At 38.3% G+C, this 24,828-nt stretch overlaps 1 protein-coding gene across 1 annotated transcript in view; it reads right to left on the bottom strand.

The window, feature by feature from the left end:
* Positions 1–12,438: 12,438 nt before the first annotated feature.
* The window catches only part of LOC149469976 (uncharacterized), a 73,342-nt gene continuing 60,952 nt past the window's right edge, over positions 12,439–24,828 (bottom strand). Inside the window, exons 3-5 of the mRNA XM_089668306.1 lie at positions 23,927–23,999; positions 17,589–21,081; positions 12,439–13,475 (exon numbers count right to left, since the gene is read on the bottom strand). Of these exons, the coding sequence (XP_089524432.1) occupies positions 13,382–13,475; positions 17,589–21,081; positions 23,927–23,999 (3,660 nt within the window). The 3' untranslated portion in view covers positions 12,439–13,381. The remainder of the gene's footprint in view (positions 13,476–17,588; positions 21,082–23,926; positions 24,000–24,828) is intronic.

Here is a 24,828-nt window from a genome sequence, read left to right as displayed (position 1 = left end):
ACCCGTATGGTGCCAGCAGTAAAAGTGTTAATATTAATTTTTGCCTTTAGTGTACCTTTAGGGTATTTACCCATATTTTATAGTTGTAAGTACCCTCTTTACATGAAATATCATAGAACTGAACTCATTGTAACCTATTGGTGCCAGCAGTAAAAAGGTCAATATTCACTTTTGACGTTAGTGTACCTTTAGGGTATTTATCCACATTTTATAGGTAAAGTACTCTCTTTACATTAAATATCATAGCACTAAGCTTAAAAACAAAAAGTCAAGTTTTTAGTGTAATCTCTTCTGCTGATAAAACTCCTCTACTTGTCTGCTAGGAATATTTTTAATTTTACACATACATAGGGGAGCTAAAATGCACAGGTGTCAGGATAATTAACTCCAGGGCACATTTTCAGGAGCTGCTTCAGTGGCCACCCAATGTTAACAATGATGAAGATGCTGGATGCATAAGATGACCAGGAGAAGATGGCAACAGTGGCAGATGGACTGATAAGTGGTAATGGAAGAACTCACACTGCTAGAAGAGGGCACTTTAGGGGGTAGGTCTGCCAGAATGTGCAGGTATGCTGTGCATGCAGGCACATTTTGGCAAATGCCCTAGGGGCACAATGCTCATTTAGTGCTGGGTTCACTGAAACTGTAAATAATTGAGATGTGTAAAACCGGATACAGATATTGACAGTTTTCATGCTTGAGCATGTTGCCTTTGAATATGTAGTAAAGAATATTCACACCTCTAACACACACCCAAAACACTAATCAGCTGTAAGACATTGTTTAATTCTGTGCAGATACACACTTAAATGATTATTGAATAGGACATATACAGTATTTAGGAGGATTTCCTCAATTTTTGTTGGACCAGAGTACACATCCTTTATTCATAACATGTATTTAAAACTAGAGCTGAACGCCCAAGTTTTACCTGCCAAAGAATTTGAAGTTCCGTGCATCCAGCTTCTTGATCCAGACACACCTGCTATACAGGTCAACTTAGACAGCAAGCCAATAATTCACCCCAAGGCCTACAGACTGGTTAACAAAAGAGCAGTAGCACACTTATGGGTCATTTGCTTCTAATTAACTGTTACAGCTGTTCAAATTAGTTCTTTTTTTACTTTGTGGACATTTGTTTCAAAGTTTTATTAATATAAATTATATATATATATATATAAATAAATCTATGGAGAAACCCTTTCCCCTTCACCAGAGATGGTGCTTCTATCCATCCTCTCTAAGGCCCCTTCACACTAACCGCAGTGGCCTCAGTTTTTGTGTGGGTTACTTCCATTAGAGAGGGCGGTTATGGTGCATTTTCTGAAAAAAGTTGAAAAAAATGTGTGAATTCTGTGATTTTGACCATGTCACGATTGTTGGTGTCAGATGGGTTGCTTTTCATAACTTTGGTACCTGCTGATTTTTAACCACAACAGTCTCAGATGGTACAAAAATTTAAGAGAATAGCCTAACTGGTTCAAGATGACAGAAAGGCTAAATTGGCTTAAATAACCACTCTTACCACCATGATAAGCAGAAAAGCAACTCAGAATGCACAACACATTGAAACTTAAGGCAAATAGGCTACAACAGCAAAGGACCACATAAAGTTTCACTCCTATGAGCCACGGGCCAAAAGCCGAGGCTGACCAAAACTGGACAGTTGCAAAGAAAATTGCCACATTCAAAGTTTCATGAATATGCGAATTAGGAATGAGCTTAGGCATCTTCTGATCCCAGTCCGAACCCACCTAAATGAGTCCATCAGGAACTTGTCACCTGTACTGGGCCAATCACAAGCAGTCAAGTCATTCACCACCTTGCAGCCACATGTACACACACCCCATCTGAATATGATTGGCCAAGTGCAGGTGACAGCTTACTGGTGGGCTCACTTAGGTGAGTTCAAATTTGAGTCTAAACATGCCTGAGCTCATGACTAATGCCAGTGTGTGTTCAGAGTTCTTCGGTGGCCTCTCCAGTCACTGGATTTCAATCCAACGGAACATCTTTGGGATGCAGTAGAGCAGGAAATTTAGAACATGAATGTGCAGCTGACAAATCTGAAGAAAATGCATGACATAATCATGTCAGCATGGATCAGAATCTCACAGTTATGTTTGTGGAATGTAAAATCTGTACAGCTGGTTTTAACCCTTTGGCTGCCAGAGACAGTTTTGCCTTTTTTTGTGCATATTTTACTGCACAATTTAGGCCTAAAGATTAGTTGAAACCTTCAAATATTATGAATTTTCTGAAAGTAGCGACTGGAAAAAAAATGGTGGCAGTTGTAATTTTTTTGTTACACGATATGAACAAAATTGATTATCAAACCCAATTTTAGTGCAAACAAACATACATTTTACCCTTTTTTGTTAATGATATAAAAGATGAGGTTGCGTCAAGTAAATAAATATCAAACATATCGAGCCTTAAAATTGCACACAAAAGAAACTTTGCTACTAAAATTAGCTATCAGCAAGGCTTTGAGCCCCCATTAAACTGGTGCAACTTGTCATGCGATTTTCAGTTTCAAATCGCATGACAGGATGCACCTTATTGTCTGCAATGTAACAGTTCATATTGGTGCGAATCCAGCTTTGTGGTGCCGCACCAAATTGAAAAAAAAAATTCCTGCATTTTTTTTTGTGATTTCAGGTGCAACTTGCATAGACATCTGTGCATGAAGTCGCACAGATGTCTTACAAGCCGCATCTGAAATCGCACTGACATGTGACTTTGAAATTGTGCAACTTCAAGTGAAGTTGCACAGTTTCAAAATTGTATGCAGTGTGAACCAGAGCTAAAAGTCCTTACAGGTCATTAGTTTAGCATTCAGCAAGAATGATGGTCCTAGAATTATTGCTCTCATTCCAGCATGCAAATCAATAACCGATATGTGTAGCACAATTGTCGTTTTCATACTTAGTGCTTGATGTATGCATTTGTGTTCTTATGCGCTTTTTTTTGTTTTGTTTTTCTTTTATTGATTTAGAGTAATTTTCATGTTTAGATTTTTCTTTTCCACTTATCTGTATTGCTATCACATAGGGAGCCAGTCCTCTATGATATAACAATTTCAATGACAGACCCTCTTTTAGGCTAGGTACACAGCTATGCAGTTTGCGTTTGATCCGTTTCTGCAGGGCATTTTGTGTTTTTTTTTTTTCTTGTTGGTAGGCAAATTTAAAATGCAAAACGCATCAAAAACACAGCAAAACCTTAGCAAAAACATACTTCATGCTTTTCTGTGGCATTTCCATTGAAGTATATAAAACCAAACCCTTTCCAAAAATACGCACTAGGTGAAAATGCGGAGATGTGAACCTGTCCCATAGGAAATCTTGTTAAATGGAGTGCGTTTCTGCAAAATGCTGAAGAAAATGCTTATGTGTGAACCTGGGGTAGGGAGACATCAGGGGTCTATTAGGCAGATTAGTGTCACCTCTGAACAAACACGAAGCTGATCAAGCATAGATCATGCTTGAGCATCTCCATCCCTGGCCACAGAAGGTGGAGAATGACAACTCTGAAACTGAGAGTAATAAATAGCTTGTCACTTCTGGCTTCATTCATTGCAGAGATAATCAGTGAATGGATGTTCACAGATCGTCCTCCGCTTTCCCTGCCATCACCCACCATGGTAGTCCCAGGCGCCAAGGAGAGGTAGCAAAGACAGTTTAAAGCGCTGTGCTGCCATGCACATAGCACTTAAATCCATGGTAGCAGGAAAGAGGACCCTCCCTAATATTAGTATAGTCTTCCTTAAAAAAACCAAAATAGCTTGATGAGTGTACAGTATATATGCCTAATCAGTTCTGCTGCTTCACAAAGACATCCTATGGAACCTACAAATGGAAGTCTTATGTTACGCAGATATTGTCCACTGTTCTCACCATTAGAATGTCACTGTAAAGAGGCCACAGGAGTTATCCAGCATGGACATGCAACAAATATTGAATCAATATTTGTGATTGATCATCCTCTAGCCAGAAATTAGGTGAGCTCTATCTGACTTATTTCAGTTTCCTATGCACATTGGCAGAAGCTCACAGTTTGCGGTGAAATCAGAGTAGTTTCAGTAAGGAGAAAAGCCTGTACAACTGTGCAAGGGTGAAGTTACCTAGAGCGTGTGTTTAGGAACCCAGGAGTGACTAATGTGCCATGATGCCCAGCAGCCTGTTAAAAACCAATGGCAAGCTGACAAATGCAGTAACTGTATGGATCTTCGAATGCATCCTTGAGTTTACATCCAGAGAAGGACAGATACATGGCCCTGGATGCAGATTGTACAATTTGTAACAAGCTGCTGGCTGCAGCTGCACAGAACATTTGTCATTCCTGGGAGCATAAAAAAAACTGTATGGACCTCTGCACTTGAAAAAATAAGCCCTTATGCACTGCATTCGGTTATATGATTTGTATCTTACAAAATAGGATTTTTCACTTATCTTTAAATACATAACAGGGCACATGGATCATAGTCTTAGGCCAAAAGGTATGCAGCTGCCTTCAGGAGACTGGACAATGGCAAACATAGCTGTAACGACAGACCCCATATAACCCCATCCACTTCCAGCTATCCTTAGTTTTGCAGCAAACAATAAGGAGTGAATTATAAGAACAGGGCAATAACTGGAGTCCTGTAATGTACTCCAAGAAAAGGATTTTACAGGCAAGGCAAAATTCCTGTTTTTAGAATGGACTTTTAGGAATGAAAAACGGTGAATTTGAAGGTCTAAAATAGCTGTAGCTGAGAGGTAGGCTCACACATCACATACTACATCCTGACAGTGTATAGACATCTACCAAAAATATTTTGGAGCAGGTTAGAGAAAGAAATGAGAACAATGTCCAGGTTAACCCATATGGAAGAAAAATATATTTGAGATATATATATATTTGAGATATATATATATATATATATATATATATATATATATACACACACACACACACATACACACACACTGCATGTTGAAATGCGTTTTTTATATATTACAAAATATATGAAAAATTTTTAAAAATATATTTTTTGTAAATATATTCTTCAGATTTTTTTTAACATATAAAAAACATAATTTTAACATTTATTTTTACATATATTTGTAAATGCATTCCAAAAATGGAGATTATGTATTGTTAAAGACATACAATATATTTGAAAATGTATTTTTAAAAATATTTTGTAATAAAAAAGCATTTCAACATACAGTGTATATATATATATATATATATATATATATATATTGAAATATATTTAATATGGCCAAAGTTGTAGTATTTCAAATATAGGTCAATATATTTGGGAAGAATTTTTAAAAAATATTTAAAATACTGTATATTTTTCTTCCATGTGTGAAGGTGGAAGGAGTAAGCCATCTTTGAAAGTTAGGGAGTAACGCAAAAGTACAATTTAAAGGTACAATGGTAGACTTTATGAGAAGAGAATTTCCTTACTTTAGGGAGTGTAGGGATGATCTAACTGCATAGCATCCGTCCTTCAGCACCTTGGCTTTAAAGGATAAGTTCATCTTTTGACAAAAAAGAATGCACATTTTTTTTTGCAGATAAAACATGTTTTTTTATTATCCCATACGGGATATACAGGCAAGCAGATATACTGACAGGAACATTCAAAGAACTACAAGGGTGCTCCACAGCACCATGGTAGTTCATTGAGAACTACAAGCCGACAGCCGCTAAGGCTATTGCCGCTCTCTGCTCAGAACGGCTGTGAGAACTCAGCGATCAGTGGTCATGTGATCACTGAGTTCTCAAACTTAGAGCCAGCGGGGGACTGATGCAGCATCAGACTAATGCTGCAGCCACCTAGGTAAGTATAATTGGGCAAAAAAATTCTAGAAGACCTACAATGGCTCCAAGTAGACCTGAAGGTAAATAACCAGCCATGATAGAAAAATTTGAATGTATTCATCTTCATAAATAAATATGTGATATTAAGAGTAAGATTTCATTCAAAGAGGGCTAAACATTTTGTGAAACTTGTGTAACTGGGGTACCTATTACTGTGTATTAAATTACCACAATTTTGTGAATAGCTGGAATTTCAGACTGAGCTCATAAAGGAAACCAGCAGCAGTTAATTCAAAATAAGAAGATTTTTTTTCTGATTATAAAACTCACAGGGTTTAGGGATTTTAAAGTAAGACTTTAACCAATTTTTTTCTAGTTTTGGTTAGAATTAGGAGTTTTGATCCTCCATCATGTTTTAATTGTTGTAACCTTGCTGTGGAAAATTGAAAAAAAAAAACCAGCATGTTACAGTTGTTATCAGAATAGGAAGGTTAAATATTTCAAATGGAGAAAAGTTTTTCCATTGACAAGTGCCAGAGAAGGGACTTTAACTTGCTTTGAGTTGTTTTCTACTTACTTCTGTTAGGTTCCAGGCTAAGAAGTAAAAGGATATGCAACTAACTTTTTCAGGAGATCAGCCACTATATTTTTCTTGGTAAAAGGTTTCCTTTTAAAGTCCATAAATGCAAACATTTTTTATTTTGATAGAGCTGAGGAGGGAGAAAGCCCCTGCCACATTTTCTGTGTCCCCATAGATGCACTTCTCTATACTGTATGTCCTGGAGACCCTTACAACAGACAGAATGTGGGGGGAAACTTCTACTTTTAGAGTGCTTACCAGAGCAAGAGGTTTGGGTAAATCATCCCATTGGGACAAATGCCTGGGTGACAACTAGCAATGGGCCAAAAAAAACCCTGTTTGTTTTGTGGTTGAGCATTCAAACCTGATGAAAGTTTGACCACGAACTTCAAACTTAATGCAAGTCTATGGGATTCGAACTTGTAAATTCGAAAGTGCTCATTTTGAAGGCTTATATGCAAGTTATTGGTCATAAAAGGGGTATGGGGACTCAGTTACTACCCTGAGGGACATGAATCAGTGCAAAAAAATTCAAAAAAGTACCGTATTTAAAGGGGCAGTCAATTTTCATATTTTGTTTTTGCTTAAAGTAAAAAAAAAAAAAGAAAAACAAAAATTCCTTTAAATATCATGCCTGGGGAAGGTCCACTTAAACTATGTGAAAAGTTGCACATCTGTACAATGAATAGAAAATGATTCAGCATTTAATAAAAAAACAAAATAAAACAGCATGGCCTCCCAATTCATACCAGACTCTTTGGGGTTTATTTACTAAAGCTGGAGAGTCCAAAATCAGACTCCCTTCTGCATAGAAACCAATCAGCTTCCAGGTTTCATTGCCAAAGCTTCATTGAACAAGCTGAGGTTAGAAGCCGATTGGTTTCTATGCAGAAGGGAGCCTGATTTTGGACTCTCCAGCTTTAGTAAATAAACCCCTTTAGGTCTGATAGGAGGGTTAGGAAGGACCCCACAGTAAAAAAAAAAAAAAAAAAATTAAAAAAAAATGTGTGCAGTTCCCCCTAAGAGCCATACCAGTCCTGGTAAGACTTTTAAGGGGAACCACATACCAAAAATGTGGGGGGAGCATGGGGTCCCCCCTAAAATCTTGATCTGAGCACAGGCCTGGCAGGACAGAAAAGGGGTGGACGAGCAAGTGTCCCTCCCTCCTGAAGCATACCGGGCCACATACCCTCAACATGGGGGGGGTGCTCCCACCCCAAAAACATCTTGTCCCCATGTTGATGGAGACAAGAGCCTCTTTCCCCCAACCCTGGGCTGTGGTTGTGGGGGTCTGCGGGGGGTGACTTATCGGAATCTGGAAGCCCCCAGATCCCGTCCCCCCTTGTGAATAAGTATGGGGTGCTACCTACCCATTCACCAAAAAAAGTGTACAATGTGAATAAAAACACAACCTTTTTTGACAAGTTCTTTATTTAAAAAAAAACCAAACAAACCAAAAAAAAAAAAAAAAAAAAAAAGATTCCATCATTGTAGACCATAGTCAACCACGGTGTCCTGCGTTGTCATAACTCACCGCTAGCTCTGCACAATTGTGCTGTGATTGGCCATAGGTCAGGTGCAGTGCTTTGGGCAATCACAATGCACTGTCAGAGCGCAGTGCATTGTGGGGAGCTGCGGGCGAATATTTGGCAAACACATGAACAGCCGATGTTTGAGTTGAAGTTATGTTCAACTCGAAAATCCAGGACAACAGTAGTGAGAACTACGTGTAACATTCCCAGGACATCTCCAGGACAGCATTAAAAGGGAAATCTTCCCAGCAGAACACAGGAAGAAAAAAATAAACTGCCATGAATAAGAAAGCGTAATTAACCTCTTCACACCGACAGTACGCAAATATGCAGCCTCTCAGTGGCTGGGCCTTGAAGCCGAGTGGCCGCATATTTGCGTACCTTTTGTAAACAAACATGCGCTGAGAGCGCGTGCCCTGCACGCTCCCAGCACGTGTTGGCATCCCACGGAAAGGTCCCAATCTCTCCTTATGATTGAGACCTTTCTGATCATGTGACTGCCATGACAGCCAATCACGATGGTCACATGTCTCTAAACCCCGCTCTGCCTCTGGGCATCAGAAATCCCCTTAAAGAGCCGGGAGGCGCTGGCATGAAGAGGTTAAACCTAAAAAACACCATGCTTCAGCTTGCTGCATATCTTACAACTTTTTGAGATGGAAAATAGGGACACCTATTAGCAAATGTATGTAGGCATAGGACACACCCCCTGTAAAGGAGAGTTATAAAAAAATGATTAATTAAACCGAAAAATGCTTTTTATTGCCACTACTATTCTTTAATCCTGGCCTTTGAAATTTACGAATGCAGCAATTTAGAAATTGGACGACAGGTTTAGCATGGGAAAACACTTTTTGAAAGATAGATAGTGCATTTTATATACAACTATATAGATCAGACCAAAATGAAGGACTAATGAGGAAAAAAAAAACAAAAAAAAAAAAAAAAAAAGAGTGAGAGGGACTTTGTTCTAAATCAGGGACAGTCCCTCGAAATCAGGAACAGGTGGGAGCTATGTTACCATCCTTTGATGTGGTGGCTGCTATAATTTGTTGTAGATACAGTACTCACTAGAAATGTGTCTTGTGGTAGTGGCAGGACAAATGGCACAACTTTCAGTATGCGACAGATTTCAGTACATGATGGTTAGGTGTATGTGAATCTGTTGTAGAACTGACTGATCGACAATGCTTGCACAGGCAGCACAATTTTCTCCAAAATGGAAGAGGTCTTATTTACCACTACTTTCCTTATTATCAATATGGTGGCATTTCTTTATGAATTTGTTGCGACAATAGTGACAGACAGTAAGGCTTGGTTCACATCTGTGCGGGTGGTACTGCTGCGGGACCTGCACAAATACCTGCAGCCACACCACCCACACAGAGGAATGTGGGACCCATGGGTGGTTGCCATTAATTCTAATGGCACGCCGCCCGCACTGGAAATCATAACAGTGATTTCCGAAGAAGTGCAGGGACTTCTTCCCTGCGTATCTCAGGGCACAGGAGTTCATTCAAATGAATGGGCTCTCGTGCCCATGCAAATCCTGGCCCGCACGGCCTCACATATGTGAACCTGGCCTAAGAGAGTTGCAAAAACCTGCATGAATTTATTGCATACATTGGTACCAACAATAAAAATATCCCACAGGTTTCATTAATTTGGCACAAGTCTTTCAAATCCAACCACATCACCAACAATGTGTTGCAAACACCTTACTGAATTACCCCCTTCTACTGTGACAACGCTTAATGTATCTATAGAAGAGCTGCATAATTACCCAAGGCTGCTCTCTTGATCTAGCCTACAAATACCTCCCCCTCTCATGTTCACTGCATAGAAAGGCATTGCTTTGTAGTTCAGAGAACATAGCCGCAAAAAGCTGACAACATCATCTAGGGTTTCGGTTCAGTACATAGGAAGGTCAGAGAGTAGTAGTTAAGGATTCATACTCTGAATGGTCTAGGGTGGTCAGTGGTGTACCCCAAGGTTCAGTGTTGGGACCCTTACTTTTTAATATATTTATAAATATAGGGTCTGGGATTAAAAATACCATTTCAGTCTTTGCAGATGACACCAAGCTGTGCAGTGGAATAATGTTCTTACAGGATGTCTCCAACTTACAAGCCGACCTCAGTGCACTGTTTAATTGGGCAACTATGTGCAAATGAGGTTTAATGTTGATAAATGTAAGGTTATGCAATTGGGGACTAAGAATATGCATGCATCATACATACTAGGGGGAGTACAACTGGGGGTATCAATGGTGGAGAAGGATCTGGGAGATCACAAGCTTAATAATGGCATGCAATGCCAAGCTGCGGTTTCTAAAGCGAGCAAAATCCTCTCTTGTATTAAAAGAGGTATAGGCTCCAGAGAGAGAGATATCATATTGCCCCGGTACAAATCATTAGTAACACCTCATCTGGAATTTGCAGATCAGTTTTAGGGACCAATTCACAAAAAACATTGGGGTACTGGAGAAAGTACAGAGAAGGGCAACCAAATTGATAAGAGGCATGGAGGAGCGCAGCTACGAGGAATGATTAGATGAACTTAATTTATTCTCTCTTGAGAAGAGGAGATTAAGGGGGGATATGATCAACATATATAAATACATCAGTGGTTCATATAGTGAACTCAGTGTAGAGGTATTCACCCTGAGGTCATCACAGAGGACAAGGGGGCACTCTTTATATCTGGAGAAAAATAAATTTAATCTCCAAAACACGGAAAGGTTTCTTCACAGCGAGAGCTGTGAAAATGCGGAATAGACTCCCTCAAGAGTGGGTTCTGGCCAGCTCAGTGGATTGCTTTCAAAAAGGCCTGGATTTTTTCTTGGATACACAGAATATAACTGGATGCTAACATTTATAGGTAAAGTTGATCCAGGGAATATCCAAATGCCTCTCGGGGGATCAGGAAGGAATTTTTTCCCTGCAGGAAATTGGATCGTACTTTGCTGGTATTTTTTGCCTTCCTGTGAATCAACTGTGGATATAGGATAACTTTTTTTTTTAATAGTTGAACTGGATGGACTTTTGTCTTTTTTCAGCCAGATTAACTATGTAACTATGCAAGTTACAATACACAATGTCTGACTAGATTAAAACAGGTATATCTATACATGCAGGAAAGAAAAAAAAAAAAAACCTACCCCATCTAAGGATTAGTATGCTGCAAGATATTACATTTTTGTTCTCAACTTTAGATAAAACATAACCCTTTTTTACCCCTATCCAACACTAAAATGTTTTGGTTTTACATACAAGGCTAAGAGCTGATTCATACATGTGCGGGGCGGATTGAAGCTCAAGTTTCACAGCTAATTGACATAGTAGTTGTTCAGCGGTTCAGGTCAGGTTTACATCAGGTTCAGGATTTTATCCTGTTCACATATATGCGGTTTAGAAGTGGCTCCCATAGAAGTCAATAGCCTCTAATCTGCACCTGAACTGGACCACACTGCTCAGAAATCATACATGACTCTTTCTATCTACACTGCCAGTGCACTGGACATATATGAACAGGCACCACAGGAAGCAATGTTATTTCACGTCATTTGGATTGGATGATGATTGCAAGGTGCACTATCAGTCTAAGCAAGTAAAAAAACATTATTACAAGCAATCTTGGCACGCAGTGGCTAAATGGTCTGCACTTATCCCTTATAGTATTAGAGTCTAATTAATTTCCACCACTTTGAATTCTATTTTTCCCCCACAGTCTGATAATATTCTGCAGTGTTGATAAGCTTCCCAATAGTTAGAAAGTATGTAAACCCAACATTTCATATTCCTGATATGTGCCAGCTCTACCATGTACTAGTATAAAATAGTATCCTGTTCTCTTTATATTGCTTCCTTTATGTGAAATCCCTGATGTTACTGCCAGTCCCTCCGCTTTCCTACTAAAATCTGACCACACTAGGCATGAGATCACAGCATGGTCAGTTCTCTATCTATAGTGGAAACTCAGTCTCCTCTGCTCCAATGATCAGACTTCTGCTCACATGCCCCCTCCCATGCTTAGCCATTCACTGCAAAGTTTTTTGTGCTGCTGTTTCACCTCCCCCAGCTCTTTGTCCTTAGCTGCATACTGTAAAAAGCTTAGAGGGTATGTGATCACTTTTAAATCAGGGAAAAAGTATTTGTTTTTTAGATTTTACACAAATGTTTTGCCTTTTATATCTATTTTAAACTGAATAGGTTGTTTTACAAGGTGAGGATTTACTTAAACTGTAAAGCTTTTAATAAAGCCAAAAGCATCGCAGAGGGCTCAATTACACAAAAAGGTTTGGTTAGTCTGCACTCAAATGCTAAAAAATGATGGATTGCCACCAGATTGTCAACACTACCTTTTGCACAGCCATAAAATTTTAAATATCTTCAAGGACCTTTAGCAAAAACTAAATTATTTAATTTGCGGTCATCTTTACCCATCTTTAGGATTCTTTTTTTGCAATGAAAAAACAAAAAAATGATTTTACTTGTTGCAAAGCACTTTGCATAAAATATTTTATTGCTGTAAAATAACATTGAGGAAAGAACATGCAAAAGCAACATGCATCCTCTTTAAAAGCAAAACCAAATGGTCAATGCGGAATATCCATAAACAAATGCACATAAAAACGCCTGACATACATATATATATTTACATTGAATATACATTCAAAAAGTGCTTGCTTTTGGATATCCTTGTAAGGATCTCCTGTTATAATATTATGTACATCATTTTTACATAGTAGGCATTATCTTTATAATAGATATTTATATCATTATAAAATAAAATTGCTTATAAACCTCAAGACAAGCAAGTACAGCCAAACATTTGACCATAATAACCAGTAAAACAAGACATTCAACATTAAAAAAAGAATTTAAAAGGAAAGTATAACAACGTTCTAAGAAATGCTCAGATACAAATATATATATATTATACTTTGTATGGTTAGTTCCAAAGTTAGAACTGTTCAAAAGTAATTTTTTTCTGCAAACGTGATAGAGACTATGTAAACCCCAAAGGCCAAGAAAGTGAAGTCCAAAGTAGAGGTTATTCGTTTTGAGCGCACTTATGACATATACATAGCCTTATTTAATAAGACAGTGCAAAGTGCAGCAACTCATAGAAACAGTTGTCATTTTTCGACCACAGTATACTGAGATCTCATTGGATGCTATAGATAACTACATGACGGCAGTGCACTTTCACTATCTAAAAAGGCCATCTGGGGTAGTAATCGAGTATATATTTATAATATTCAAGTAGCATGTCAATTAAATACCCTTTCTGCACATGTATAATAGATGCTGAAAGTATAGTATAACAAGTACTAGAAAAATGGTGGTGCATTTTGTCAGATCAAAAGTTACAAGCAGCATCTCCAGGTTAGTTTTTATTTGTTTATAGGTAAGACTGTAGAGTGTTGGTATTCAGGGTGCCTTCAGAGGTAGCCTCCTTGATACACCTGAGAAATTGGCTGCCTGGTGCCTGGCCTCACAGTGAATGTCATTCCCTGCTGGTAGGTACTTTGTGACCTGTTTGGAGTATTAAAAAACAAACAAACAAAAATCAGTAAAGTATTTATCATGCAACTTACAGATGATACAGTATTCTAGAGCAGTTTTCCCAACCTCATTCCCCAAGTACCCCCAATAGGCCATGTTTAGGTATTTTCCCTTATATAAAATAGCTGTCTTAAAACTAAGCCATTGACATTGGCTTCCAACACCTGTGCAAGGTGAAGAAAATCCTGAAAACATGACTTGGAGTACATGATGACTCGTGAACCACTGTTCTATAGGACATAGTTAGGTGCACTCCCAAGTTATCAACTCAAAAGGTATGTCAGGTTGCTTCATTATAAAGCCTCAAGCACACTGGACTTTTCTGTGTCTTTCAAAATTCTTTTCTAGCAGCAGCATTTTTGCATAAAAAAATGCTTGACGCTTGTAAAGTGTTAACCGTGTTTTGCCACATCAAGCATTTGGTTAATTCATTTTATTGGACAGAATAATAATTTATTCTGGCCACTGAAATTAACGTTCAAGTGCTAAATGTGCCTAGTGTTAACAGTCCTTTACAAGCGGGAATCGGTTTTTTCTTCCAAACCGCCCCTGCTCCGGAATGCACTGGCGGTGTTTTTTTTCTCTTGCCTCTAAGCGCCTATGTATTTAAACTACTCAAAGTCTATATGTGCAAGGACACATGGGCTAACATGCAGGGGTGTTTAGAGGCAAAAAAAAACCAAAAAAAAAACCGCTAGACAACCCTACGAGCAGCTGAAAAAATGTCCAATTTACATGAGGCCTAAAAGATTATGAATACATTTCACAAATATATTTTTCATTCTGAATGTGTTACTCATATTTAACAACCAAACTGATCATTGATATTTGTCTCTTCTATATCAAAAATTAAAGCAGGTAACGCCTGTTATATTGCAAATCTGATCTGACAAGGATCTCGTTAATGGTGATCTCCCACAAGTTCACCCATATAAGACATTAAAAAACAAATGAGAATGAGAACTCCAAGTACCAAAAATTCTCTCTACTTCAAGTGTATCTTCATACAAAAATTAGTGCTACTGCGCAGTTTCAAACATAACATTGTTCTTCATCAAGCTACAATTGTATATACACCGCATTCCAAATTATTATGCAAATTCTATTTAAGTGTCAAACTGAAAAACAAAATATTTTATCTTTGTAACTCATGGATGGCATTGTGTGTCAGGGCTCTTTTGATCACTGAAAACAATCTCGGACACCTGTAATAATTAGATTGGCCGGTGAGCCCAATTTAAGGAAAGACTACTAAAGGAGGGTGTTCCACATTATTAAGCAGAGCGCCATTTTCAAGCAATATGGGGAAGAAAAAGGATCTCTCTGCTGCCGAAAAGAGTGAAATAGTTCAATGCCTTGGACGAGGTATGAAAACATTAGATATTTCACAAAAACTTAAGCGTGATCATCGCACTGTTAAGAGATTTGTGGCTGATTCAGAGCACAGAAGGGTTCGTGCAGATAAAGGCACATTGAGGAAGATTTCTGCCAGATCCATGCATCGGATCAAGAGAACAGCTGCTAAAATACCATTACATAGCAGCAAACAGATATTTGAAGCTGCTGGTGCCTCTGGAGTCCCACGGACATCAAGGGGTAGAGTCCTCCAGAGTCTTGCAACTGTGCATAAACCTTCTATTTGGCCACCAATAACCAATGCTCACAAGCAGAAACGGCTGCATTGGGCAGAAAAATACATGAAGACTAATTTTCAAACAGTCTTGTTCACTGATAATTGCCGTGCAAACCTGGATGGTCCAGATGGATAGAGTAGTGGATGGTTGGTGGACGGCCACCCTGTTCCAACAAGGCTGCGATGTCAGCAAGGCAGTGGTGGAGTCATGTTTTGGGCCGGAATCATGGGAACAGAGCTGGTCGGCCCCGTTAGGGTCCCCGAAGGTGTAAAAATGACCTCTGCAAAGTATGTGGAGTTTATGACTGACCACTTTCTTCCCTGGTACAGAAGGAAGAACTATTCTTTGCGTAATAAAATCATCTTCATGCATGACAATGCACCATCTCATGCTGCAAATAATACCTCTGCATCAATGGCTGTTATGGGGATAAAAGGAGAGAAAGTCATGGTGTGGCCTTCATCCTCCCCTGACCTCAATCCTATTGAGAACCTTTGGAGCATCCTCAAGCAAAATATCTATGAGGGTGGGAGGAAGTTTACATCCAAACAGCAGCTCTGGGAGGCTATTCTGACATCTTGCAAACAAATTCAAGCAGAAACTGTCCAAGAACTCACAAGTTCAATGGATGCAAGACTTGTGAAGCTGCTATCAAATAAGGGGACCTATGTTAAAATGTAACGTGACCTGTTAAAATGTTTAAAGAGTTAAAATGTTGTTAAAAGTTTGATTGAAATAGCTTTTGATTTCAGTAAATATGCTGCAAACACAACAAATGACAATTTTCAGTTCTTTACAACCTCTAAAGTGTTTTGAAACTTACTGTGCGAAATAATTTGGAACAGTGCATTGTAAGTTTTTTTATGTTTAAAAAAAATCCTGTTATCATTAGGAGGTTTGTTCAATAAAATTTGAATTGTACTCTTAATAGTTGATAACATGAGAATTATGCTGTTATTTACATCAATTATTTAGGTAAATTAGAAACATTTCATTTGCATAATAATTTGGAACACGGTGCACATATACACACACACACCACACACACACATATACATACACTATATAATATACTATACATTATATTATCTACTGCACATGGGTTCCAGATAATTAAATAAGCTTAAAACAATGCACTAAAAACTTGTACATTTGCTTTAGTTTTGAACTACTTTAAACTAATTTAGTTCAAGTGAATCAAAAGTTTGACCAAACACGTCCTAAAGTACTTCAAAGCTAAATCAAATGCATTCCTTGGTGTGGTTGCATTGTGTTGATAACTATAAAGGAATACCCAGCATACTATAGACATCTAAAATAAGGTAGCAGTACAGTGAAGATGATTGATGTGTCCCATAACCCCTATGTTGCTGCCATCAACAGTTTTGCCATATGAAAATCTGTGCATGGGGGTGTTTGTTTTTCATTTCTGACAAGGAACACATGGCAAGCTACAAGGAACGATTTATTGCATGTATGCGGAGTATGGCCAAATTAAATGATCCTTCAATGCACACAATAGCAGCTGTATTTAGGGTAACACCCTATAGGCTGGTAAAGTGTTACTAAGGATCAATTTTTAAAAAAATTAAAAAAAACATGGTATACTCTTGTGCTCTCTGCAGAGTGAGCCAATTGTCCTCTTGTCAGGTCCCCTAGCAGCGATCTTGGCTCCTCCTCCTCTTTGTGTGTCCCCATAGCAAGCTGTTTGCTATGGGGGCACACGATGTCTGCTCGCTCCCAAGCTGTCTTTGGAGCCACGCTCCATAGACACAACATGACTTAGCCCTGTCACCCACTTCCTCTTCACTGCATTTGATTGACAGCAGCAGGAGCCAAAGGCTCCTTGCTGCAATTCGAGTCCCTGTGTGAAAAGGAAATGTGCACAGCGCTGATCTCTTTTCCCCTTCACACAGGGAAGAGGTAGGACAGAGGAAAATGTTTTTTACCTTAATGCAAAGAATGCATTAAGGTAACTCCCCCCCCCCCCCCCAAAAAAAGAAAAATATTTTAGATTTAGTTTAAATACAGTGCTTGTTCCACCTCTGAATTCACAATAGGGAACCATATGGAATCACTAGTGTTCAATATAAATCCTCAAGGCTCCCAACAAATTGCGTTATATTGTGTTAAATTCTCTTCACAAATTCAGGGGTGACTAGTCCAGTGTAGTAGTAGTGCAAGTCTTGCAAGTGAGACCTGCAAGCAACAATATAGACATGGTAAAGAAACATGCCATGATATTGTGTACTAGCAATTTGCAAAGCATTAGTGGGCTATTAAAATATCATTAGCGCTTTGCAAACTTTTTTTGGATAAGGTTGTTTATGTGGTTGATACATGGACTGATAAAGAGAACCAAGCAGAGATGTAAACAGAAATTCAGAAAAAAAAGATCAAGGTCACTTTAGGGGTGCTCAGGATAATTAGTATATATATGTGTGCTTACCTGCTCGTTGACGATTTCCCATATTCAGGGTTTTGGGGTTTGTATTTCATATCGGTCAAATTTGGTACCATATTTTCAGAAGACAGTCTCCTTCCCTGTGACATATATCTTGAAGGATTGACAGAGCGCCGGGATTCTGGAATCATGGTGGAGCTAGACTGATTGTACATATGACTATAAGACCCTGGTGAAGCTGATGCTCTTAGAGAGTGTGTATTTTTTCCATAGCTCCCTGAGCTTTCTGGGTCCGGCATATACAGCCGTTTCTTAATTAAGGAAGCTTTTTGAGGATCTCTGCTGATTCCTGTACTGTAATTATCACTTGCGTGCTTGTAAAAGTCACTATTATATGACATTGTCTGTGACCCCAATGGTCGATTACCTTCATTATTCCAATCATAATCTGAGCTTAAATCAGATTTTAGTTTGTTGTTAAAATATAATCTATCCTCCTGATTCATGTCAGCATGTGTGGAAGGTGGATTGTTCATGAATTCTGCTGGAGGTGGTATTATTCCATAATCAACATCCTCATATGTCTTTGAAGCTGGGGCAGGTGAAGGGACAGACGATATATTGAATGTTTGTGCATCCATGAAATTTGATGTGTTGGGCGAGTTGTTTTCAGTGATTGAAGACTTGACATTCCAGAAGTCTTCATTCCTGTTCATAGAAATATGTCCAACAATTTTTCCCTCACCATGCATCAAACTTGCTTTTTCATCATTTGACTTTTGTGGATTCGATCCCAAAATATTTACACTATATGGTAAAAACTCTTCATCTGTCCATCTTGAAGAAGATGCAACATTACCCAAATTACTGCTTGGTTTAGAACTAAAACTGGTTACTTCCTCTTCATTAAACGGTCCCCAGTTTTCTTTCTTAGGAACAACAACAAATGTGTTGGTCTTGACATCATTATACTGAGCGGTTAAAGGACTTTCCACAATCCCACTTGAAACAGAAATTTTAGGTAATTTACTATGTTCTGGAGGCATAGAACGGCTACCCTTTTGGGCCCGTTTCTTTGCAGCCAGAAGCAAAGCCATTGGAGAGTTGGCTTCAACCTGCTCGCCAGTGACAGGATGTTTATTTATACCTTCTTCTTGTTTTATGACAAATTCTGATTTCAACGAAGTTGTTGGATGATTATTTATACCTTCCTCTTGTTTAATGGGAGATTCTGACTTCAAAGAAGTTGATGGATAATTATTTATACCTTCCTCTTTTTTTATGAGAGATTCCAATTTCAATGAAGCTGTTGGTTGTGGAATTTCTTTATCTTTTTGTAAACTCCCTACTACCTTTGTTTCTGAAACTGCAAGCGATAATTTGTCTAAGGACAAGCTTCCAGCTGATACTTTCCTTTCGTGATGTGGCTTATAGGTTGGAACATCATTCTTTTTTCTACTTACTACATCTGTGGCTTTTGGGGAGGAAGCTGGTTTTGAAGAGTTTTTAAAGATGGGCTGTGAAATATTTTGCACGGCTGAATGGGTTGGTTTTTCCATTGTTTGAGTTGGTTTGATTGGCAAATAGTCTGGTTCAGGAATCTGAAAATTTGTTTTGTTGCTTTTAGGTATCCAGTCTGAAGTGTCTCCATCAACATCTTCCTTATCAGATACAGATGGTATAAGAGGTACTTTCAACATTAAAGAATTTACAAGTGTGTTTTCTCCACCTTTTTTCTGAGTAGAAGTTCCATTAGGGCTCTTTTTATTTGCTTCCAGACTTGGGTGAGAATTTTTAAGATCTCTTAATTTTTCATCTTTCTTTGGAGAGAAGAGAGCTTCTAACTCACCCTTAATTTTACCAACTCTGGCCTTCTGTTCATCATCCTGAGTCAAATCAACAGATGATAACTGAGCAGGTCTAATTTCTATAGGCTTTTTAGTGATTTGTTTTAGGGTTTGTTGTTTTTCTTGAAGTGCCTTAAGTAAAGGCAACTGTGGCTCTGGGGTAGATGTACCAGTTTGACCTGGCAATGGTGGAGGTGCTGGTGGAGCTTTTGGTGGTGCTGCTGGAGGAATACTTACTTGTGATGTGGAAGAAACTGCAATTGTCTTTGGTTTTAAGGGAAGCAATGGTGAGGCCTGAGGTACTGGTGGCATAGATGCCACAAGAGGCGGAGCAGGTGGTGGAGCAACAAAATTAGGAGAGTTCTTTTGTGGTGGTGGAGGTGGTGGCACTGCTGGTGGTTTGGGTGGTGTCGTTGGTGGAGGTGGTGGAGGGGGCATAGAGGGTGGTGTGGGAGGAGTTTCCTGATTAATTATGTCAGCACTTCCTTCCTTATCTATTTTTATATTATTCTCAATTTCTGCTAACTCTCTTGTATCCATAAACTTCCTTGTTAAGGAATTTTGTTTAAGCTGTACATTAGTATTTAATAAGGACATGTCTGTTAAAATAGGTTTCACTGAGATAACCTTTACAGCATCTTTTGTAGTTTTATGTTCCTTTGATGAATATCCATCTTTATTAAATGACATTTTATTAAATTCAATACTGCTCAGGGGACGTTTTGAGCCATCCTTAAATTTTTCAGAAACCACTGACAAGTCACTTCCATTTGTATAAATTTTGTTATACGCTTTCTGGATGTCATTAAATCCAGGCTCTAATTCCTGTCTGTCATCACTTAATACACCATCACCACTTTTAGATTCAATGTCTAGTTCAATAGGTGACCTTGTATTCATGGTGGACTTCAGGGACAAAGACCCAGATGCTGTAGAATCTGTTATGCTGTTATGTCTTTGAATTGTGGAATCATTTTCAGACAGATCCTGTAGATCCTCCATGATAAGCATTGACTTTCTTTTATTTAGTGTATCATTCAGAGATTTTTGCCCTTGATTTGAGATTGAGAAAAGTTTGGCTTGTACACTAGGATTGAAACTAGAAGGTACAGGTGATTGTGGAGGTTCAGTGGAGTAGCTTATATTCTGATATTCCTGTAACTGTATTGATGAAGTCCTCATTGGGGCAGGAGGAGGGACTTTGAAGGTCTTTGGCACAGATGAATTTGGATCCATATTTTTAGTTGTCTGTCCTTGACTATGCTGCAAACCAGCAATATTTAAAGAGAACCTGTTGGGCAAGGTCATAGGCATATCCTTTGATCCTTCTGTTTTCCATTTGGAAACATTATCAGTGTGACGTTGTTCAGCAACTGTTGAGGATGTGGAAGTGTCTGTTGAAGGCTCAAAATTAGGTATGGTTGTTGCAGAAGAATGTGGTGTGGGTGGTATGAAGTCTGGCAAACTTGGAGATACTGGAGAGGAAATTGTGGATGAAGGAGGACTTTCTTGTAGTGGTACAGCAGGAATCATTGTAGGTGGAGGAGGAGGTGGTACAGAAGGTGGTGGAGGAGGTGGCATAGATGGTGGTGCAGGAATTTCCTCATCAACATATTCATAATAATTACTTAACCGCAGATCCCCAACAGAACTATACATTCTGTAGTTACCATTCAGCTTTGGTCCATTACCTACAAATGGAAAGTTAATACATTAAATTTGTGATTACTTCATTCTTTGCAAATCAATACTTATGATCTGACAACATATTGTATTTATGAACCCCTGGCCAAACAAGATAGAATGTGGAAAAATTTAGAACTTGTCAGATTTTTATTCCTGCCGATGTACCCATTGGGAAAATTCAACCTCTGTTTGCCCTAGGGATTGTTATCACCAGGAAATATAAAAAATTTCAATTCATCACCAGAACAGGAACAGAGGGGAAATCTTTCAGTGAGCACATTGGTTCTAGTGACAACTGTCTAAAAGGGATTTTCTTTATTTTGGAGAGATTTACTTTTACTATCTAGAACATCTGTGATATACACAGCTGAACTTGTATATATTGCATACAAAAACTTTTCATTTTATTTTATCCAAGATACAGTTGTATGGCACCTACTATAAATCCCAATTCTCTGAAAAAAAAAAAACCTATGTAAATCGTTGAAGATGTTCTTTTGATCTTTCAAATATAAATCCATAAGGCCCATTCACATCACCTTAATGTGCATTGTGTTAAAGCAGACCTTGATTTTAAATAAACTGGCAACATACCACATTTGAAAAAAATGCTCTATTTTTTTCTGACATAAAATATGCCTTGCATTGTGATGCACTACAGTGTGGGTGTGTTACCAGATACTGTACTAGTGCATTAGTGTGCCATTCAAAGTGGCTGGCTTTGTGATCTGCTATGTATTGCAGTAAAACAGTTTCTGACGTTTTATTGCATGTTACCGCAATACACAAGTGTGGATGGTTCCTTATAGAAAACAAAAAATATTGATTGCTAAATCCAGCTAGTCTTGAGTATAATGTTTTGTTTGCTAAACTGAATGCAGGGCTATCAGAGCCAAGTATGTGACAGCCCGAAATAGAATAGCTCAGGCTTAATCACACAGGTACAATGTCTTCTTGGCCCAGACCTGTCTATACCCATACTATGCTTCCAACAATAACTGGGCATAGTGGGTGAACAAATTTTGTTTTTAGATGCATATAGATGTAGTGTGCTAGTCCAATTGGAAGTAAAAAAGGGAAGGCAGAAAAACAGTACCCACTGTTTTTTATCTTAAAGAAATGGTGAACAACCAAATTATTAGGGCCTCCAATTCTGGATTATGTATTTTTAAAACTGACGTATGTGAATCATCATCATTATCAGTGCACCAGCAGTGATAAAAGTAAAAGGACTGATGAACCAATATAATTTTTGGCTTCAAGCTCACAGAAAGATGTGAATGAATGGATTGCGTTTTTTAGACTAGGGTGAAGAGACTCCAAGATGTCTCTTGAAAATGTCGACTGTTCTAACGAGACAGTTAAAGAAAAAAAAAGGATCAGAAAGACATTTTAAATTAAATTAATGCTATGCCAAGACAGAGTCATCCTCACCCTGTCCTTAAATCCAAGGCTATATCTAATTACAGATCCACCTTACTCCTTTATATGTGACTAACTAATGTAATGTGATTTTAAAGCTACTTTTTTTTCAAAAATTAAAATAAACATGTTCTACTGCTCTGCAATAGTATTGCACAGAGTACCCCAAACCATTTCTTCTGGGGTTCCATGCTGGTGCTGTCTGCTCCTCCTCTTCTCTGATTTTTATGGGGGCTTTCGTGTGGGTGTACTCTTGAGCCAGGCTCTGTCCCCACCCTTCCCATTCCCCTGTTCACAGGATTAGACTGAAAGCACCAGGAGCCAATGGTTCCCATTGCTCTCAGTAAAGCCTGTGAATACAGAAAGAGAACAGAGCCAGGCTGCTGACAGAGACAGCACTGGATCGAGAGTGGCTGGATCGAGAGGTAAGTGTTTGTATTAAACATTAGAAGGTATAATACCTTAAGGCAGAGAATGCAATTAAGGTAAAAAAAACCTTCTGCCTGTAGAACAGAAAAGTAATTTTTGTGGCAAAATATAGTAATACAAAGCACAGCATAAATACATGCATTTCTATTGTTTAGATAATACCCATACCATGTTTTTATTGTTGTCAGTGTTCATGCTAAGAAGCCTATTTGTTCTGGTGATTGTCACCAATACCAAAAATTTGAGAAAATCTAAAATGGTGGGGGACCAGGGACCAGCTGAGATTTGATCCATCTATGGGCAGGTTGGTTGTACTGAAGTCAATCCATTGATCAACTTCAGTACAACCAGCCTGTTTTTTTTATGTGATCATTGCCAGTAGCTATAGTCGATAGGAGTGATCATTGTGTTCTGCCGTCAGGGAGGGCTCCCCGGCAGCAGAAGACAATAGAGCTGTGGGAGAGATTTCCCCACCAACACTGACTGTGTTGATGGGGGAATTGAGCAATTCTATTTCCTTCCACCCTTTGTGGAAGGAAAGAAAATTGTATAATCTATGGCTTGCTTTAGTGAGGATTTTCTTCATTGGACAAAGTTCCTTTAATCTGCTGTTTTGTCTAACAGGAGTTCTAACATTTCCTACTCAATCCAAAGTGATAAAATAATTTTTTTAGACCTTTAGGCTATAGATGTACTGCATGCATTACATATTGTATACACATTCATATAGATTATATACAGGGTCAAATTTAATTTTCAACCTTTATTATTCTGAAATAATTAATTTAACATAATTGTATGACCTGCACAAAGGTAAACTATGAGGGAATTATATAAATATTGACTAGCCAATTGGATATCAGCAATGTTTAAGTTATTTCATTTTGTTTTTGCATTCTCATGCCTTGTCATCCTAGGCAACTGCACTTTTTTTTTTACATTCTTTGGAACCAGTGCTGTTGGTTAAAAATGTGGGGAAAGAGCATAATATGAGCTTACCTATAGAAAGATGGTCAGAATACCCTGCTGGGACAGAAGGAGTAGGAACAGCAAGTCCTTGAGTCTCTGTGTTCTGTAAACAAGAATGAAAAGTAGTAAGCAAGGTGAATATTGGTGGGGTACACTGGTTATCTGTTTTAACCCTTCCCAAATACATGATATTCCAACCACAGTTATTTTTCTGAGAGGTTTCACCTATCTTAAAAGTACTGGATTTGCCCCAGTGGCTGTCCAAACAGACAAATCTTTATCAGAATGACAAAAAAAAAAACAAGACAAAAACAAAAAAACCCAATAAACACGCCAATTCTGGTGTCCTAACTCCAAAGTGATGACTTTTTTATAGACCTGGCTGCTCCATTTCACATAATAGAAAGCACTAAAAACTACGCTTTACTTGTCACTGAGTAATGATACGTTTATCTTACCGAAAGCTTTTTACTGAACCTGCACTGTGATTTCCAACCATCTAAAAGCCAGTCAGTTAAGGATCATAAGCACACTAAGTTGAATTCAGTAAAAGTTTAATTACTTTTTATCACCATTGTGTTTTTTCCCAAAAGGTTACGATAACCAAGCATTCTTGAATACAAGTAAAATTTTAAAACAAAATTTTTTTAAAACTATTTGCATGGCTGTAACAACACAATTATTTTTACAGTGTCTCAGATAATTTCAGGTACACAATCTCAAATACAAGAAAGTTTCAGATATACAAATCACCAAAAAAAAAAAAAAAAAAAAAAATGCCCTACACTAAAGCAGTGCCTTAACAATTAACCATCACCCAAGTAATTTATTAAACCCTTTAGGGCTCCTTCACATCCTAATGCGCATGTGATGTCCCATGCTATAATGGGCTGAAAGGTAATGCACTGTAGATTTTTTTTTTTTTCAATTAA

This window comes from Staurois parvus, unplaced genomic scaffold (genome assembly GCF_062004578.1).
Source record: "Staurois parvus isolate SC_StPar_1 unplaced genomic scaffold, SC_StPar_1.0 ptg000056l, whole genome shotgun sequence".
Taxonomy (NCBI): domain Eukaryota; kingdom Metazoa; phylum Chordata; class Amphibia; order Anura; family Ranidae; genus Staurois; species Staurois parvus.
This window is presented reverse-complemented; position numbering and strand designations above follow the sequence as displayed.